This window comes from Brachycentrus maculatus, unplaced genomic scaffold, assembly GCF_059751285.1.
Source record: "Brachycentrus maculatus isolate JH-2025_06_01 unplaced genomic scaffold, ASM5975128v1 h1tg000271l, whole genome shotgun sequence".
In the NCBI taxonomy this organism is placed as follows: Eukaryota; Metazoa; Arthropoda; class Insecta; order Trichoptera; family Brachycentridae; genus Brachycentrus; species Brachycentrus maculatus.
The window spans coordinates 242,059-264,358 of NW_028281022.1; the positions used below are offsets into that span (position 1 = coordinate 242,059).

Consider the following 22,300-nt stretch of genomic DNA (forward strand, 5'->3'; position numbering starts at 1 on the left):
GAAGTAAACTATAACTATAACTCAACGATTAAAAAAAATATTGTTTTTTTGTTCGTATTTCTATATAGGCTTCAAAAAATGAAAATAAATAATAAAATGGTAAATAGTATTATGAAAAATAACTACAAATATAAAGTATATACTTGAAGGTATCGGATTCATGTCGAAAAAAAATATAAACCGGCTTTGTTATGAGAAAATATTGGTTAAAGTATCGGTAGCAAAAGTCACCGGTTTACACGTACTTCTTGACCGAAAGCAATCCGCTTCTTCACTGACCTTTAAACACGCGAAAAATCAAGTTACCAACTTAGTGATGGGGGAAACAATGCACTGGTGTCTATGTTCAAGAAAAAATAATACCATATAGCCGTCTCACATTTTTCATTTCTGTATTTGTTTCCGATTTTCTAGTATCTTGGCCCTAATTTAAGCATGTATCGCTTAACAGGACGTTTTTAACTTTTTACATTTGACCGGATTTTTGTCCGTTATATCAAGTTTTTACTGTACATATGTATATTCGCTTCTTCAGTATTCGTATTTAATATTGGGTAGTTTTAGATGGCTCTTTGGAGCAGCTTCGGTTGCGACCTATCGGAAACAATCGAATCATAAATCGGCGGCTCGGCTAATCTTTTTACGCCCACTCATCCAAAATCACAACCAGGTAAGGTAAATTAAAATCTGGTTTTGTGAATTTACGAGAGTTGAAAAATTAAGAGAGCGCATATTCTCTTATTAAGGATAGCGAATCTCACATCGACGTGCCCTTAGTAAACTGCTGTTACTACATTTATTAACCAAAATACAAATTCTGTGGCTCATAATGCACTGATTTTAATTAATTTCAATTTTTATTTATTTATTTATTTTTATTAATGCTACGTTATTGAATAAATTTTAATAAAACTAAAAGCAGTTATTATAAATACTTCGTTAAAACTCAATTGATTATTTTTTTACGGCAAAACTTATGGCCTATACTTATGGCCTATATTAAAATATATGAATAAAATTATTCGACAGTTACCTACTGTTTTTTTTCCGAACACAGAAACACATCAAACATAATCTAACACATACTTCTTTTGGTAAAAAAAAATTGACTACTGTGCAATAAAGTTGTACTCTCTGCTCCCATTATCCATAAAGTCATTAAAAATAGCAACTTAATAAAAAGTAATATTCATTAAAGGATAATGGAAGTAAGGAGATCTGAAGTACACATGTATATTGCATCATTCGGCCACGTCGTATTTGATTGCAAAATCATTTAATTTTTCATTATATATATTTTTTAATTTGCCTTGACATGATAAACTCAGTGTTATTATGATGATAATTATTCTTATGATGAAATAAATATATCAAATACATTTTTTGGAAAAATATTAAATCAAGCCCTTTTACATGAAATTTTAAAATTACATTATAAATATTACGTTTGAATATTATTTTGTGGTTTGATGCGAAGTAACGCGGCATCATCCCTGGCCGGCATAATACGAATCCTATCTCCGTCCATCAGCCAGCTCCGTGCGAGAGATCCGCCCATCTGTGCACTGTCCGGCGGACGGGTGATATTTCTCCACACGCGTGCGACAGTTATGTGAAAACATCACTGAAATCCCGCGACTTAATGCATTACCGGACAACTCTTACTAACTGACAATGCGAGAGAAAATTCTGTATTTTTTAAAGATTATTCAGAATATAAATGTGGAGGTCCTCACCAAAACGTTACATTTCCATTACAAATGATTTTAAGTAATCAGGAATTCAAACCTGTGAAATCGTTACGTTTTGGTGCGATTTAATGATTTCATATTGGTTTAACACTTAAGGATTGGTCACGTTTTGTCGCAACTTTACTTAAGATTATTACTTACTTATTATTTACTAAAGATTTCGATAGAATACAGTAAACAGATTTGCATTTAAAGGATTTTTTATGCAATATTGGAAATGCAACTTTTGGTGAGGACGTCCACAAATGCCCAATTTTTTAGAACATGCTACGTACAATTTTTTTTAAAAATGATATGTGATGGTTTGGTGTCCAAACCTGACATGGTTTGGATACGTGGATGGTAGGTGTTAGAATGGCGATATAAGAAAAGAATGCAAGGCTGAGATAAGCATTATCGACAAAATTAAGAAAAGTGTGTTGAGATGGTTTGGGCATGTTGAATGCATGGGTGAGAAAAGAACGGTAATAACAAATGTATAAGGCGAATTTATTGAAAATAAAAATACAGAAAACAGGGGTTAACTTGTCATAATCAAGTATTTGAAATACTTGGGAGCGTTCAGATCAGGAGTCGGAATAATCGGCGGATATATACAAAGAGATGCATGAATGTGGAAGAGACAAAGAAGTTTTGCAAAGACAGAGTGATGTAGGATTCTTTTCTCATTGTTTATCCCTACGGGAAGCGGTGTGGGAAGCAATTTAATTTAGATGATCCATAACTAACAATCTCCAATATTTCCCGCAAAAGGTATATGTGCCTGTTCGACAAAGTTGCTATACCTTCACTTTTTTTCAAAAATGCGTCGCTGGTTTTTAGTATTATTATGAATAATTATTACGAATACAAAACAACCAACAGCTCGTCGCAATTATTATTGTGTATGGGGCGCACTACAAATGTATGAAATTATTGCATTTCACGGTCATGTCCCAATCGAAATAAACTTCACGTCAGAAGCCTGATGAAGTCTATCCAGACACAACAAAAAATAAGGAAACATGTACTAAATTGAAGACTTGATTAAAAAATAACAACTCTTTGTGATGAATATTTTCAAATTCATTTGGATGCAAAAACCTTTTGGTGAAGTGTTAATATCTTTCTCGATTATTGAATTCTATAAAGGCCAGGTCTGATAGACCCACCCGGTAGATATTCATCTGCACCCAATGATTGGTGTATCGGTAGGTACATAAGAACAATTGCGACTGGATTCCTTTCAAATCAATTTACCCGACCATAACTACAAATGCCATTATATCATATGCCTTATCTTATACCCATGGAAAGACAATCTAGAGATCCCCATGAAAAAATATTAAATTCATTTTGGAATGGAATATTTTTTGTCACTTAAGTTAAGTGCTGATCAAATAATCCCAAATATAAATTAACGTATACTTAATATATATTTTTTGAACCATTATTGTTTGGACTAAATCTATCCATCTACAATACATGGTAAGTTTTTTTATGTAACTAACTACCAACATTTCGTCAAATATTTTATGACTAACCTTAGTTTTTGCTCTAAAAAAATAAATCTAGAATCTAGATTATTTTAATTATAGTTTCTCATCCCATGTAAAAATGAATAGTAGGAGTATGAAAGAAGATCGTCAGTATTCTGAAAAGTATTTGCTTTGAGGTTTCTTAAACCAAGATCGCACTAATTTTCTTTCGAGCTGTAATGTAACATTTATGTAACACAATGAAAATCAAATGGAAAAAGTCGGTACATATTGCATATATGCACCTTCATTTGAAGCAATTCACTTATTTCAGAGTTTGTTTGGTAAATAAAATATTGATAGGGAGGGGGGGAGCGTTGAGAATTTTTATTATTTAATTTGGGACATGGTACAAATAAGGTTGGAAAACACGGCTCTAGATTCTATTTACTTAATATGTAACTAACGTACTTTACCTTTTATTATATATGGAAATCAAAAAACTTAATTTGTGATGTTTTGTCATATTTTTTACACAAAGATAAAAATAATGATGGGATTTTTTTGTGTGTTAGGTTATTTGTTTTTTCGTTATTCTTTTTTAGAACTTCCATCAATAATTTGAAATGCCTTAAAATCTTACCTTCTCACTAACATTTCAATACAGTGGTCTACGGATATGAAAGTGTGATTATAAAGAAAATAATGTAATCACTTACAGTATTCTCAGAAGACCAGGTAGAGCAAGGTGGAGAAAATAACATCCTGTACTGTTCGGAGACATAAGAAAATATACCCATTATATTATATTAAGCACAAGAAGCTTTCAGCATCACAAAGTTCACCATCTTGCATTATTCGTGAGATTTGCTGACGTGACAATATTGTCTAGATTGACATATGTCTAGATTGCATAGAAGCTCGAGACTGGTAGCAAATACCTACAGAAAATGACTGTGTTGATATTGAATAAATTACGCGTTGTAAATTGATAAATAACATTTCCTCGATGCAATGTTATTTCTGTTATCCATTATAATGATGAATTTTATAGACTAACTTAAGATATAATGGATAATTGACTTTACTAGAGATTGGTGGATGTAAGTACCTACTGTATACCTTAAAAAAATAATAATTGTCTTTATTTTATTTTTATTTTATTTTATTTTATTTGAAGGAAGAACAACAGTTACAATATATGATACATACAGAATACAAAAAATAAAATCATGAGTACCAATTATAGTTCTTCACAACTATACATAAGAGAGGTCAATATAAAGGAAGAGACATGAGACAAGGATGGGATAAAGAGAAAAGGAGATGGCAGTGATAGGAAAAGAAGAAAAGGAAAGGACAGGGAATAGAATTACTTTTTTAGGTTTATAAGATTTCGAACAATTTAGCTTTAAATTTTGAAAGATTGGAGTAGAACATATCAAGGTGGGTACAACATTCATTAAATTTCCCACAACTTCGATAAATAAAGGAATTTTTTTAATAGTTCTTTGTTGGTGCTGGATTATAAAAGGTATGACTATGTCTATTGATTCTAATTGGACAGTGAAAAGGTATCTGCTCAAGAAGATAGGGGCTCTCAGTCATATTATTTATAACTTTATACAAAAAATATAAATCTGATATATTCCTACGTTTACTAAGTGAAGATAATTTATGGAAGGCTAAAGATTCTTCGTAAGAGTTGAAACTTAAATGAAGCTCACCATCCAACATTTTTAGAAATTTATTTTGAATACGATCAAGTTGAGCTATATATATATATATATATAGCGTACTGAGGGTTCCAAACGACTGAGGCGAATTCGAGGTGACTGCGAACATAAGCGTTATATAAAGTTACAAGAGATGATGTATTTTTAAATGGTTTAGTGGTTCGAAAAATAAAACCTAAGTTTCTGTAGGCCTTATTAACGCAGGCTTCAATATGTGAAGAAAACAAAAGTTTCTCGTCCATTATGACACCAAGGTCTCTTAATTCAGTTTTCTTGGTCAGCCGACTATTGTTAATTTCATAATCAAACATAATTTTTTTTTCTTGTGAACGTAATGCTAAAACATTTATTGACATTTAGAAAAAGCTGATTAAGATTACAATAAGACACTAGATTATTGAGATCGTTTTGCAACATGGAACAATCGTCTATAGACTTGAGTCGTATAAATAACTTGGTATCGTCAGCAAACATGAGAAAATTTTGATTGATATATTTGTTAATATCGTTATATGTATATTAAAAATAATAATGGCCCCAGGTGGGATCCTTGGGGAACCCCAGAAGGAATCATAATGTAATTAGAAGTAAATCCTAGAACCGCTACCGCTTGGCTTCTATTTTCAACATAAGAAATGAGCCATCTAAGAAGATCACCATGAATACCCATTTTGTAAATCTTACGAATCAAGACATTGTGATTTATTTTGTCGAAGGCCTTGGCAAAATCAGTATATATGGCGTCCACCTGGTAGCCCTCTTCCATGGCCGATAGTATGAAATGATTGAACTCAAGCAAATTTGACTCAATCGACCTGCCTCTTAAGAATCCGTGATGGGATGATTTATAATGAGAACTTAACTTTTAAGAATATTTCAATATGTATTCATGTAATCCTTGCAATACTTTCGAACAAAAAAAATCGTCTCACCATTATGTATTGTTTACATAAAGATATTATTATTAGACTTTTTTCGATCCCTTGTGGTCTTCCATTAAGAAATCAATTGTTGTGTCCTTATTTCTCCATCTTAGTTACGTATACGTAGATATTCTTGAGAATAATTCGAGGGTTTTCCCATATGGACTATTAATTCTAATCCGAATTTGATGTGGTCGGAAAGACAAAAAATCACCCTCTTTATGACATAAATGATAGTAAATAGTTCGGGAGCATCTCCCCAAAACGGCGAGGGACGGTATTGGCTTAATACTCCGAGGATAATGGGAGATGGCATTATCCTCTTGTTTATGCCCTAATACGATTCGAATATCTCGTCTGATCTCGATCGCTCCGGGGAGGGGGTCGCGTCTCGGGCCCCCCTCATCCCTTCTGTTTGTCGTTTAGTGTTCCCAACATCTGCAAGGACATAAACCTCGGAAGGGGTCATATTGTGCAGCGTATGGTGAAACGCGAAATGAGCATTCGGAGAGGACTTATTCGGCCAGTCGACATTTCAAAACACTTTTATTGCCCGAACCACATCGGAATATTGCACGCGTCAAAATGTTTTCTCGGATATATTTTACACGATCGGCTTGTTGTTTGCTTTTCCGTGCGCGATTCCGACCGAATTACTTATTCTAAACGTTTGTGGGTTCATGCGCTCCGACCCCTACCAATATCGGCCGACCGTCCTCTTATGTTTGTCTTCTTATAATACAGCAAATGTGGCTATAAACTAGGTACGAGTGTTCCGCAGAATTTGATTTCGTGCAACATCCCTCCGAGATATTCTTTATTTGCGAATTTATTTACACATATATCGCGTACACCACCTTTGAGATTACATATTAGTCAAACCTAGGATTATTTTGCTTTATTTGCCTACTTTTTTACTTAGATTTTAATTTTACTCGTTCAAAATCACAATTGTTTCATTTAAATGATATAAATCACTGTCATATGACAATCCCATACCAAGCAGTTTATTTTAAAATGAGAAAATAATAGAATCAATGTTAATGTATGTAACTACCATGTCATTGTTTTTGTTTTTACAGTGTCTATTTTTTTAGTGTAGAACTACATGTCTGTAATTAGAAACTAACCCTTTTTCTGATTTCATTTTATCGATGTAAATAAATACCCAAACCATTATGACATAATACAAGCATGTTTGTATCATGCTCTTAGACGCCACAGTATCAGAACTTATCGAAGTTGTGATAATAAAAACAAGGTATACCTTTACTTGTTTTTCAATGCTAGTATCTGTTTGGTAAACATATGGTTGTTTTTAAGTCATGTTTCAAATTACATCAATAATGGTGACATAATATTTTTCGGTTTAACTCTTTCATAAAAACACAATCTTCAAGTATGTAAGAGTTTTAAACATTCTTCCATATGTACATACACACATAGATAAGATTTTTATTAAGCATGTTTGTTTTAACGTAGCGATTGCTATAATTTTTACCATATTTTTTTTAACTGTTTCAAGTATTTAATACAAGATAATTGAGTTATGTTTTATGGTAACTCTCAAACATCATAAAGCGATACAAAATACTTAAAAATACGTAAATATTGCTGAATTCTGTTTATTTTTTATCGTAATCCAAAGCTTTTTTGTTAGTACTAAGGAGTGATGCGTGGATATTTATTCTCTAAAAACGTAACATTTTTTGTTTGAGAGTAATATTTTAAAGCGAAAATAATAAAAAAAATTACTATCAGACATTCAAATTAATAAATTCGTAATATTTGTCTATCAAAAATCAAAAAATCTATTCACTTTTTTGTATTTAAAAAAACTTTTTAGGTTATGAATTTTGAGTTTCACAGATACCTACGGTTAAGCATTAAATTTTTAGATGAACCATGTTTATGATCCTCTAACTGACGTTTTGTCTACTACAATTTAACTATAATAGCTTCTTGAAGATGACCCTTTTTTTTTTTTTTTAGATGGGAATTGCATTTATTATTTACCTTGCTTATTATGTACAAGGTTTATAGATCATTTAGTGGATTTTTGTTTCTTCTAGCTAATTAAATATGTTTTTATTTGAATCTGTGTTGGGAACAGGAGGGATCATCTAGTGTGGGTCAAATAGGAACTTCTCTGCATTTGCTCATTGCTGGGAGGAAACCACGTAAAACTCCTCAGGAGAAGGCGGACTGTTGACTGTCATCAGCAGACCTTCCGTTCCACTAGAAGAGGGTTCGGCATTTTGTGTCCTACTTTGGTTTATGTTACCAATGTCCTTCACTATTTTTATCATGTATGATACTACCTCTCGTGACAATTCCTTATGAACTATCACGGATTCGATGTTGGATAGATCCTCACCCAGGCTCCTGCAACGCGCCTCCAGCTGTTGTCTTTCAAAGCTGAAAAGGGGGCAAAGCATCAACAGGTGAGGGACATCTTGAGGTGTCTCATCATCACACGTACAGCTGTCGATCTCGGAGATCTTGAAACGATGTAGGTAGCTCATGAACCCACCGTGACCCGTAAGGATTTGAGTGAGCTCAAAGCCAGGTTTCTGCAGTCTCCTGAAATCAAAGGCATGGAAAATGGTTGGTAAGAACATTTTGGTTACCTTTCCGGTGGTTTCGTTCAAATAACGATCGTTCCAGAGTTGGAGGGTCCTGCTTCTAATTTTCCTTTTGGCAAAACTTAGCGGGAAGTTGGCATAGTCAGGGGCAGTCTTCTTGAGTGTTGCCTCCCGGGCCTTTTCATCCGCCTTTTCGTTCCCTAGGATACCGCAGTGACCCCTTATCCAGCCGATATACACATTCTGGTGTCTGCATCTTAACTTTTGAATATCTGTTCTGATGTCCATGACAATAGGGTTGATCGAATTTCGGTCCGCTATTGCGTGGACGCCAGATTTACAGTCTGTCAGGATCGTTATCTGCTTCCATCTGTTGGGGGTTTTTTTCAAAACATAAAACAAGGCATCTTTGATCGCATAAAGTTCCGCCTGGAACACAGAACAGAAGTCGTCGAGTTTCAACTTCCTCGAAGGCAGCTCTCTCACGCCATCGAAGGGTACAAAAGCTGCACCTACTTTGCCGTTCAAGAGACTACCATCGGTGAAGATCCTCAACTCTTCCTGCAATGTCCCAGGTATGCAATGCCAACGACCATACCATGTTGAATGCACCGGTTCTCGTCCGATCACTGAAGATGACCCTTGCAATTGTAGCCAAAATCTCGCATTTATGAAATACCAAAAAGCAATAATTATTCCAGAGTTTATATTTTTAAATTATGAGGTTTCATGATTTTAAATACGCAATTTATGTTTATAATCTTTAAAAAATCCCTGCTCATGTATTTTTTTCAATGTCTAATTTAAATTGTGCTCAAATCGTGTTTGAATTAACTGGTTTGGTTCTAATATTTTTATACGTATATTTTCAGAGTTATGTAAACTTAAAACAATTTCCAAAGGCAAACGACCTGTAAAACACACGTTGCGACAATGTTTACGTAATTCTGTAAAAGCTTTTTAAGCAGGTGATTTCGACAAAAGCGCCGGCTCAAGTGGTTTCAGTAAAAAGCTTCCGAAACGCCGCTGTGCTGGCGCCTCAGCGTACTTATCCATCTATTAAAATGCGTTACTGATAAACTAACAATTAAAATATAAATTTGTAACAACTTGCCACACAAAAAGTGATACATTGAGCCACGTGTCTTTCGGCATCTTTTGTACCCAAGTAAATAGTTTTTATTAAAAATAAATATTACTTGGAAAAAACTACTATTCCTTAAAATCTATTGTTATTGCATCATTTCAAACAGATTCCCGTCATCATGCAGAATGCATTTACCATTGCACAGAAAAAACATCACAAGATTTTATCATAAAGTATCTGCCGAAACAATAATTGAAAGTAAATACAAAATACTTTTAAAAATAAAAATAAATATACATATATGGATATGTAAATACATATTTATTTATAAAAAAAGAAAAAATAATACATTTATATATATATATATATATATATATATATATATATATATATATATATATATATATATATATATATATTTATATATATATATATATATAATATATATATATATATATATATATATATATATATATATATTTGTAAATTCAAATGAAAATGGAAAGAGCTCTTTAGTTATTTATCAGTTATTATATAAAGCGCAATATCATCGAGAAATGTTAGTAAATTTCTAATTCTAAATACACATAAGTATTTTTTTTCTTTCAAACATTAGTTTTCTCCATCTCTAATCTTTACTTACCTTAGAAATATTATGTGGTACCAATTATGCATGTAAAATACCTTTCATATTTTATTTCAAGAGTTTCGAGGACTACACGATTTAAACTGATACATTATTCATTAAATAAGTACCCACTTATAAGCTAACAAATAGAGAAGGAGACCGCCCCATGGTCTGTATTATTCTTTTCTGTCACAGAATAACACGATAAAAATCTGTCCGTTTTAAAATGGGTCGACATTTAATATTTTTTTAAACGCACACTGCGAGACAATTTAGAAATAATATAACACCTCAGATCAATCATTGTAATAGGATTTCGGGGGTTATGGTAATTTAAAAAGATAACATTCGGTAACAACAGACTGACATTTACCTAAACAGGGTGTAGTGTGTTAGGGGATGACGATTTTAATCGTTGCAGGAAAATTCATGGAAGTAGTGATTACATGTGATAAATTTTTATTCATTTTTCAAGTAAGATTAAGTTCAATATGAAGAACGAGGTCCTAATGTTCTGAGTTCGCGTCCCGGAGTAGACAATTACCTGTTTTTGAGTTGTATTTTTTTTTATTTATTTGGGATTTTTACAGCCACTACAAAACAATATACAACAACAATTAACATATCTACAGCCAATTACAAAAATCCACCGATAATGTTATTCTTATGAAAGAAATGTTGGTTGGGGTGAGTGTGTGTGTGTGTGTGTGTGTGTGTATAGTACCTATTTCATATAAGTGTTGACATACATCATAGTATATTTTCATATTATATTATATTACATAAGGAAGAGCGAGTTCAGATAGAGTGGTGAGGATAGCAGCGGACAGCAGCATAAGCGGGATCAGACCCCCAGGAAGACCACCTAAACGATGGAGGGATAGCTGGTCTTCCACCTCCCAGGAGCAGACCGGAGAGCGACAGGAAAAGTCCTAAAAAACGAAGAAAAAGAAGCCGTAATTATATTAAACTCGAGTTTTACTAAAAATTTTACTTGTAAGCGCTCTTGAAGTAGTATTTTACGAAAATGGCGCTATATAAATTATCCAAAGTTATCATTATTATTTGTGATATTTAATATAGTTGTATCATTTTTGTAAATTAAAAGCATTGTAACCTTTGTGGTATGGTAATATAAAACTCTCCTTATCGTTCATCGTTCACTTTGTGTAATACCACTTTAAAAAACACTACTTCGTGACAACCAGTTTTGGAATAATCATTCCATCGTCAGTCTACATCTGACCTGATGATGGAATGATTATTCCGAAATTGGTAGTCACGAAGTAGTGTTTTTTAAACTGGCATTACAGAAAGTGAACGAAGAATGATAAAGAGAGTGTTAGTTAAAACCATTTTTTCTCTATTAAAAAATCTGTTTCATTAATTGATTCGGCAGTCACTTTGTGGTAAAATCTATCCATTTATAATTAATGTTTAACTTAGTAAATACCATTATTTCTTAAAATCTACTGTGACACGTGTTTCGATGCATTCCGTGTTTGAAAATGATGCGGAATGCATCGAAACACGTGTCACAGTAGATTTTAAGAAATAGTGGTATTTATTAAGTTAAACATTAATTTTAAAAAATCTGTTGTCAGATCAAATTATATAATATAAGTGAAGAAATTGTTACTTGATAGTTGTTTTATATAATTTATATAATAAAACGACTTACAAATAAATTACTTGAAATTAATGTTGTAATTGAAAAAAATCAAATCATATTATAAATCGGTTGAAATTCAAAAAGTGTAGGGGATAAATTCTCGTTACGAACACCGAATAAATTCAACCACATAAACTCCACCATATTCATTTGTGAACGTACGTATGTAGTACACAGGAAACGGCAATTATTAGAAAACACCATAGCCATATTTTATGCATGGTTTCCTACGCATACATTATATGTCTACCTTTACACTTTTTTTCTATTACCGACCGTACTACGCACATCATATTAGTGGGGCCCAAACACAGTCACTACCGCCCTCCATTGTTCCTAGTCCCGCCCTACAACTACTGATTATCACGCACATTACATACAATACCCCCGCCTCCCACCCCCGACTAAAGACGTTAATGTAGCTATAGTATACATAACATACGTTAAACATACATTACATTGTACCTACCTTAATAATTTATGAGAGGGCTGACAAACAAACGTAATTTATCCATAATATATTACGTACCAAGTACCAAAAAAGACCTTTAAAATATTAGACTTGTTCATTTATAAAATGGTTTATACACACACACACACAAATATATATATATATATATATATATATATATATATATATATATATATATATATATATATATATATATATATGTATATATACAAATGTATATATACATATGTATAATAATAATAAAACCCTTACCGCACCCCAATGGTGCATAGGGCACTGCTTCATATAAACGCAGTGTTATCTCGATCGTTTACACATGAAGGAAAGGTGATCAGCCCTCCACTTCAGGTACCAGTCCAGTGTAATATTGAATAAATATTAGAGTGAAAAAATCACTATATATTTATATATATATATATATATATATATATATATATATATATATATATATATATATATATATATATATATATATATATATATATATATATATATATACATATATATATATATATATATATATATATATACTTATATATTAAATATATATTTATATATATATATACATATATTATTAGATAAATAAAGGTAGTCTCAACATAGTAAATGTAACATCTATTTTATAATATTAAGAATGAAAGACATCACTGCGGATGAGAACAAACTTTTGCATTAATAACTTACCTTAATTATGTTGCGCCATTTTTACGAAATATTGTCTCAATTTCAAATGTTTCTCATTTATTATATCTAATGCTATGTATTACAAACGAACTTAATTATAATTTTACCAGTGAACCTATTTCATCTTTACCATATCATCCAATTTATGTCGGTAACGACGAAACCCGGTCACTGGTCAAATAAAATAAAAATGGAAAAACTATAAAAGCCGTTGTTGTATTATATTAATTGCATTTCCACCAAGAAATGACAGTAAAAAAATAGATTTATATTATCCACTGACACTTCGTGATGGAATTGCATTTTTAATATATTATTAGATTAAAACCAATATTTTTAGCTTTCCCACTTTATTTTTATTTGACCAGCGACCGGATTTCCTCGTTACCGACATCATCAGACTGGACCAGTCTGATGATGTTGGTAACGACGAAACCCGGTCGCTGGTTAAATAAAAATAAAGTGGAAAAGCTAAAAATATTGGTTTTAATCTAATAATATATTTACAGTAAAAAAACTTAAATATCATAAATCAAAATTGATATGTTTGTAACTTAAAATGAAAATATTTAATTTGTAACAATCAATTTTACATAACAAAACTATTTGGTTCAAACATGTTTCACACAGTTTTTTTAATAGATTACAAACAAATTAACATTTGAAAAGTTCATGAAAAATAGATGTTGGTATTCCACATATCGTAATCGTACAGGAGAAAGTGACCAACCAACAAAACGTATAATGTTCAGGAGCGCCATTTAAGTCACATTTGCTTGGCAAGAAAATAAACATCAATGCAGTAAGTCATTTTTAACAAGTCAATATATTATATAATACTTCCGAGTTAAACTAGTAAGTTAAGCTAAGCTAGTAAGATATCAAATGGTCAATAATCACGTTTTTGTAAAAAATACACTTGGTTACTTTCTCCTGTATGACTACGATATATGAATGATATTCGATTGCTTAATTTTTTTGAAAAAAACAAAAGGGTTTAACGACAATAACAATTCATTTCTTTCATTTTTTTTAATCACGGTTAATAATTAAATTAACCGACTAAATTAACTTCGTTCCATGTATCGTGTTTTGTTTCGTAGTTACCTTGGGAATTTCGTCAACGCCGTCATGAGCCACGTTCACGAAAATTGAAATGCAGAGCGCTGGCTGTCATTTAATTAATCAGTTAATCGAGCTGTATCTCCAGCGTGTATCGCTTAGGTGTTGCCAGCTCGGATGTGCTGTAATCCCCGAAAATCGCGACACATCGCGCTCAAAGCTGGGATTACCGAAATCCAGGTACCCGTTTGATGGGATAAGGGTGCCGTGGTGCTGGCATGGTTGCAGGACATACTCCTGGTCACCTGGTTGGTAGCCTAGCGTAAAGCTACCATATTTATATTGGAACTTGTTCAAACGCTCGAATTTGGTGCAGTTTTTTTTTTACTTATTTTGCAAGCAAATATTATTATGTTGGAAATGCACGCCAAAAATTATAATATACGTAGGGAATTAATTTTTCTAGTAGAAAATCGTTTATATACAATATATTTTTCGTCACATTAATCATGTAATCCTTTATCTCAAAGAAGTGAAAATTTTAAGAATAAATTATTAATATTTAATTTTTTGAATGCTTACACAAATTATTCAATTTGTAATACTATAATACTTTCAGAGACACAAATAGATACGAAACAGTATATGAAAGTAGGAAACAAATTATGATACAATATTTAAGTTATTATAATATATTTGCTATGAGAAATCACATGTCGAAAAACATATTTTATGTGCTTGTTTTTTCAGACTTTTTTCAACATATACGAGTAAATATAAATGTTCATTTTATAGTATGTTGAAGAAATCGGCGATTGTATTAAAAACCAAAGTACATACATAAATTGGGTAACCGAAAAGTGATAGTTACCCATTGAGTCACATCTCTAATATACCTAATGGGTCACATGCGACTACCAAGTCTCCACTGTGTTTATACCCTAACATCCTAACAACGAAATAGGTAAGTTGCACTATCTACGCATGTTAGTAGCTATTTGTTGCACTTTTTGTTATACCTTGGTATAACTTGATGTAACTTTGTATGACCAAGTAAATAACAACCCGTTCGCACCATTTAACATGAATTCAAGAATTGGAATACTTTTCTTCAAAAGCCCTTGATTCACAAAGACTCTGATGTAATTATTACTAAGTTTCTCAAACTTTTACAAAACAGAGAAAATACGAAAATTGACTAAAGTAGCTAACATTGAACATATATATATATATATTTATATATATATATATATATATATATATATATATATATATATATATATATATATATATATATATATATATATATATATATATATATATATATATATTTTAAGATATATCAGAAACATCGACGCTAAAAGACTAAAAGGTTTGCAGCGCTATTATAAGCATGTCACTTCACGTTTCTATTAAAAAATACCAAACCTTGCAAGTTTGTGGCCCAACTAGCACCAAAACAATTGAATAAAGCACTATAATTTACCAGAATAACACTTTAATAATATTACTTAATGAGGTTTATTTCATTATACATGATCAGTTTCGAAAAGGTGAAAAGTAAAAAGTAATAAGTGAAATGTGAAAAGTTAAAGTTAAAGTGAAAAGTGTTTTACTTTTCACATATAGATGAAAACACCTGTAGTTTTCGAAACTTGTGTGTAATGAAATAAAACTCATTAATTGGTATGAATTATACAAATGCTTATTTTTTTTTAATTACCCGAATTATACCAAACAAGATGCTTTCGACGCAGTCAAATAATTTATCAAAACCTTATACATAACTTTCGTTTTATATTCCAGCGCCAATAAGAACACTCCTTAATTCAATTAAGGAAAATACAGATACAGACTTCAAGTCTTCAGACGAAATTTCTTAAACTGAACAGAATAGAATGTATACATTATATGCATAGAAATTTCCCGCGGTTCTGGAATCGCAACCCCAAAGCTATTATGACGTGACGTCATCCATCACGGCGGATCTCGCTGGCGACTTGGCGAAACACACAGCCATAAATAAGGATTATCCGAGGCGGGGAAACCGCTCCCGCGCAATAATACACCAAAGCCGACTTTGACGTTTGAATGTTGCCAGTTTATTTGTCTTGCTTTCTGCGCGGGGTAAGTAGTTCTACGCTGGCGTAGCGCCCGTTTTGATTTAACCGCCAAATGATGTCATCTAAACAAATGTATTATATATGAAACTATTGATGGTAGGATCAGCAACCTTTCATTATTGTAGTGTGTTAGTAATATATTACGTAATTGTATTAAAGGATTCGATACAAAAGCAGCTCAATAACATCGTTTCATATTATTTGCTTGTAAACATACATACATACAGAATCGAACAGATTAATTTAAACAAAACTAACAACATTTTGAGTGTGTCCAAATATTTAATCACAAAATCTGGATTATCTCCAATTACAAGAGTTATTTTCATATTCTTTTTCGACATCTCATCAAAGATGAAGAAGAAAATGTAAAGTGATCATTCAAACCAGCCTATGACGGTCGTCAGTCCCGTTAATGCCCAGACTTTCATATTCTTATTCATCTTTAATAAGATGTCAAAAAATAATTTTAGTAAAAAAAATATATAAAATCTTTTGTTCATTAGTTATATCTCAAATTAATATTTAATATGATCTAATTTGGGCTCAATCAAAGATTCTACTCTTCTTGGCATTTATAACATAAGGTTTTGGCACGTTGATGCCATTTTTTCGTCTCGAAACCATACCTGAATATGGACAAAATGAGCTTTTCCACCGTAGTGCAATCAATTTTGGAGAGCCGATTCTTAGAGATTGCCAATGGATTTTCAATTGGGTAAACCTAATTTTAAAAAAATTAATTGAACATTGAATTTTGCCTGACATAAATATCGGGAAAAATTTTTGAACAGTCCGACACAGTTCATTGTTTTTATGTGTCTCATCACGAGTTCCTGCTAGTGAGGAGAAGTTCATCAAAAAATTAAAATATATTATAATAAAAAAATATTTATATAAATAAATAAAATAAATAAATTTCGTATTGTTCTAAAGATTTAATATTAATATATGTATTTGTGGGTATTTATGTATAAACTTTTCGTTTTAAAGCCTGTTTTTCGTATTAAGTAACACCAAAAAAAATAACCTTTTGATTTAAACGAACGCCGTTATTTGAAAGCGTATCTAAAGAGAAGTTCATAATAAACCTGGTCAATTTGTTAACGTTTATCTCACTACAGATTGAAGTTGTCGGGGATCGAATCCCAGAGACAAACAAATAACTCATTAGCCATGTTTGTTCTCCGAATCGGTAACATCTCGAGATGGTATCTCCGTCTGCGGCGTCATTCCTCTGTTCCCGTCGATGTCGGATGTCTCGGTGACAGAAAAAATGTCTCGAAACATCTCAGATGATATGCCAGCATCCCTCGCGGATATTTATTTCCCTTAGCAACATTTTGAGTGTGTCCTTTCAATACTTGTTCTCAAATCTGGATTATCTCCAATTACAGGAGTTATTTATCATATTATTTTTTGACATCTCAACATAGACGAAGAAGAATATGGAAGTCTGGGCATTTACGGGGCTTACGACCGACATAGGCTGGTTTAAGTGAACACTTTGTACACGTGTAACATTCGCCAATTCTACCCATGATTGACAACCACACCACTCAAATTATTTACATAAATAAAACTTCTCGTTATGCTCGTTATAACCGTGAAAAAATGTATGGAGAAAATCATAAACCAAAATGTAAACGAACATTTCCTTGTTATATCTGAGATCTCGTTATATCCGTGCTCGTAATAACCGAGTTTGACTGTATATCCAATTTCGAAACATTGTTCATCTCACCAATAGATATCTTTAGTGATAATTCTAGTGATTCAAACACAATTTTTCAATATTTTAAAATATATATATATTGTATATATATATATATATATATATATATATATATATATATATATATATATATATATATATATATATATTTATATATTTATATATATATATATATATATATATATATATATATATATATATATATATATATATATATATATATATATATATATATATATATATATATATATATATATATATATATATATATATATATATATATATATATATATATATATATATATATATATATATATATATATATATATATATATATATATATATATATATATATATATATATATATATATATATATAGAACTTCTAAGAATTTGAGTAGTGTGGTTGTCAATCATGGGCAGAATAGATCACATAAACTTGCCTATGACGGTCGTAAGCCCCATAAATGCTCAGACTTTCAAATTCTTCTTCATCTGTGTTGAAATGTGAAAAAATAATATGATATTTCCCTTCATAACATTTACAAATGGCGCGCTATCAAAATTCTCATCATTCGTCGAAATTCTTTTGAATCGACCGATGGCGCTCACCGCGGCGACCCACACGATTCATCCATCCATTATGTGAAATTATAATAACATGCCATGTCAAGTCGCTTGTCACTCAGATGAATAAAAAAACATCCGAAGATATCATGGCTCGCGATGCTGTAAGATAAAGCCCACAACAGGTTCCACTAATGGCAACGAATTTATCAAAGGCTCCCTGTGTCATTACTGGCTATGGGAACGTTCTGACTTGGAGCTTTTTTGCCCTCGCGTTCGCATTCGTACCGACTCACAGTTATATGTTATTTGTAATAATATGATGCATCTTGTCATGTTGTGATTTATTTACACATAAAGAGACTATCGCATTTAAAAACAGTATTAATAGTGACATAAAAATATACAAACCGTTATAATAAATAATAATTTTGGATGATTTATATAGCGCCATTTTCGTAAAATACTACCTCAAGGGCGCTTGTTTATACATAAAGGATTATGATATGGAAATGATAATGATAAAAAAATATATATTAAAGAAAAACGTCATCAATTTGCTGAGTCTGAAGGGGGAAAGTGGAGCCGCCGTATTATTGCGCCTTCTTCTCGGTCTTCTTGGGCTGCAGCATGGCCATGTTATTATTTACATTACTACTACTACCATAACACCGTTTCCCCGCAGGGGTAGGGTGATAGGATGTAATGCCACACTCTTCTGTCCTGATATACACTCCTAGCCTTACTTCACATCCATACACCTAGTCATACATGCCCTCCGATTATGCAGGCTTTTGACACCACCAGATTTTCTGGTTTAAACCAGCCTATGACGGTAGCAAGCCCTGCAAATGCCCAGACTTTTATATTCTTATTCTTCTATGATGAAAGAGTTAAAATTCATATCATTAATTGATTCGGCAGTCAGTTGGTGATCAGATGTATCCATTTTTTATTTATGTTTTACTGTGTAAATACCGCTCATTCTGAGTCCCATCATTTTTAAACACCGTATGTATACGATGTTTAAAAATGATGCGGAATGCATCGAAACACGTTTCACAATAGATTATAATAAATAGTGGCATTTCCTAAGTAAACCTTAAATAAAAATATTCTTGCCAGTGTCCTTTACTATGACCTAAATTATATTGTTTACCCCCACACAGGCCATGTTTTTGTGAGATCTTTTTTTGTATTTATATTTATTCATATTTTTGTTGTATTTGAATTTGTCATGTTTGTATAATGCGAAAGAATTTAAAATAAAGAAAATTAAAAGATAAAAATCAATATGACCAAATAAATTCATCAAATCACTCCTAAAATAAAGTTGTTTTCCAGGATTCGAACCCGAGTCTTCTGATATACAGTTTGGTGCATTGTACACTTAGCTACACGGGTGCTCATCAAGTTCGATAAATAAATTAAAACGTAATCCTGGCATGTAACAGTTATACCTGATGAGACTGCAAATGAACAGTTTATGAAAGTATATGAATTTGCAAAAATAATCATTCTAAAATAACTATTTATATTAATAGATTTCGGTTTTATGGCTAAAACAATTTACGCTTTACGCCGGAAATTTGATACAGTTAAAAAACTATTTTCTATGGATAATGATACATTTACAAAATCGGTACATAGTAACTATTAACCAATGAGTAGCTATTGCAAAATATTTATAGGCAATAATTATTAGTTTGCGAATAGTGAACAGCTGATTATACTGACGGAAATATTATCTGGGAAAAATACCAAAATATATATCAACCAGTGTGGCGTAATAACCAAAAACGTAAAATTCAGTGAAGCGAATTTTATATTTAAAAAGAATTCTATATTTGTTTATGTAAAATAAATTCTAGAGGCAAATGTAGTTAGAAATAGAAGCAGAGGAAGACCGAGGAAAGCTTAGCATGATAAAGTATTTCAAATAGGAATTTTGAAATATTGTATTTTTTATTTAGACTTTTATTTCATTACACACGACTAGTTTCGAAAACTACAGCTGTTCTCATCGACAGGTGATTGTTTAAAACAAATTTAAATTTTTAGAAAAATATTCAACATATCATTCCACAAAGTTAATGCCGAATTATTAAATAATATATTTACATGCAAATTTGTTGATGTTTGGATGGTTCTAGAGATGGTTTGGAAATGTGGAACGTATGAGTGAAGAAAGAACGGTTAAACAAATTTATGAGGCGAATGTAGTTGGAAAAAGAAGCTGATGACGACCGAGGAAAACTTGGCACAATCAGGTATGTCAAATACTTGAAAGCGGCCGGGTCCGGAGTCGTAATAATCGTCGGGTATGTATGAGGAGATGCATGAATCTAGAAGAGGCAAAGAATGTTTGCAAAGACAGAGTAATGTGGCGTTCGATTCTCTCTACCTACCCCTGCGGGGAAGCGGAGTGATGGTTAGTTAGTTACATTTGTTATGAATTTTTTTAAAAATGGTAACGATTTCGTGCTACCATCTCAACGATGCAGCACACTTTAGTGGTCAGCATCTAAAAATGCAATTAATCATAGTGACACAAGACCAAAGTTGGCACCCAGCAGCGGTTGCGGGCGGCCGTGTGTTGCGGGCGGCAGGCGACTGTCTGCTGACTGGACCCGCTGTCGGCCATGAAGAGAGACCACCCTTGAATACGTGCTCCCAGCTTTCCTCACAATGACGGTACAACTCTAATTGGATGCGTACAACACCACAATATTAAAAAATATATATATAAAAATAAATTTTAATGAAAAAATGTTTATTTATTGATTTGGCATTTAATTTAACTCCATTTTAATTTATGTATTAATTTTTAAATCAAACATAGATTTTTTGAGTCTACTAAGTTGTATTTTATTAACAAAAACATATAAAAATTTTATATTGTGAAAATTGTTTCCCCTAGTTATGGCACTTTCAAACGAATGAAATAATAAAAATAAAATTTAAATAATAAAATAAAAAAATACTTTGTGGAAAGATATTTGTGGAGGTCCTCACCAAAACGTTACATTTCTATTTTAAATGATTTTTAGTAATCAGGAATTCTAGCTTGTGAAATTGTTACGTTTTGGTGCGATTTAATGATTTCATATTGGTTTAACACAGGATTGTTCAGTTTTTTCTTCCATTCCGAACAGCATTACTGATTTTGGCATAAGATCCGATGACAATATAAGCGAAAATTTGCGGTAAAATTTACGTCTGGTTGAGATTATATTTCTTTGTTTAACAGCGTTAAGTTGACGCCTTTAATCCCTTTTTCATAATGAAATTTAACATTTTAAATTTGTGCCTTTTAAAAAGTTAAATAAATTAAACTCTACTCCCATATCGAAGAATCAGGAGTGCAATTGAAGACCGATTTTACGCTATACTGATCTAGTGATGCCCTGTATATCATTTGTATGCAGATACGAGTCAATATATAATTATCAAAAGTATTCAAAGCGCGAAATAAAATCATAATTGTAAAATAAACCCAAAAACGTGAAATATACTGCAAATCGCGAAATAAACTTAAAAACGTCAATTTAACGCAGAATCGTGACATTTAATCAGAGACAGTATAGACCAGAGGTTACCAACCCCGTGCCCAATTCGTATGTGACCGCCACTATTTACATAGAGACAGAATTTTTTCCTAAACATTAATTAAAAATGTAAATTATATTATTTTTTGTTAGTTTTTGTTTTTTTTGAGTGCCTAGGTTTATTAAATACGTTCCTATGTTTGCGATATTGTATGTATGAGTGGTTTCTTTGCTGACAATACTTAAAAATGAGTCGATTAAAAATAGGTGA

General features: G+C 31.8%; 1 protein-coding gene across 1 annotated transcript in view; it reads right to left on the bottom strand.

Annotated features, from left to right (window-relative positions):
• LOC148305503 (uncharacterized) overlaps window positions 1-21,125 on the bottom strand; it is a 54,949-nt gene extending 33,824 nt beyond the window's left edge. Inside the window, exons 1-2 of the mRNA XM_088266572.1 lie at window positions 21,051-21,125; window positions 8,498-9,013 (exon numbers count right to left, since the gene is read on the bottom strand). Of these exons, the coding sequence (XP_088122698.1) occupies window positions 8,498-9,013; window positions 21,051-21,125 (591 nt within the window). The remainder of the gene's footprint in view (window positions 1-8,497; window positions 9,014-21,050) is intronic.
• Window positions 21,126-22,300: the final 1,175 nt, after the last annotated feature.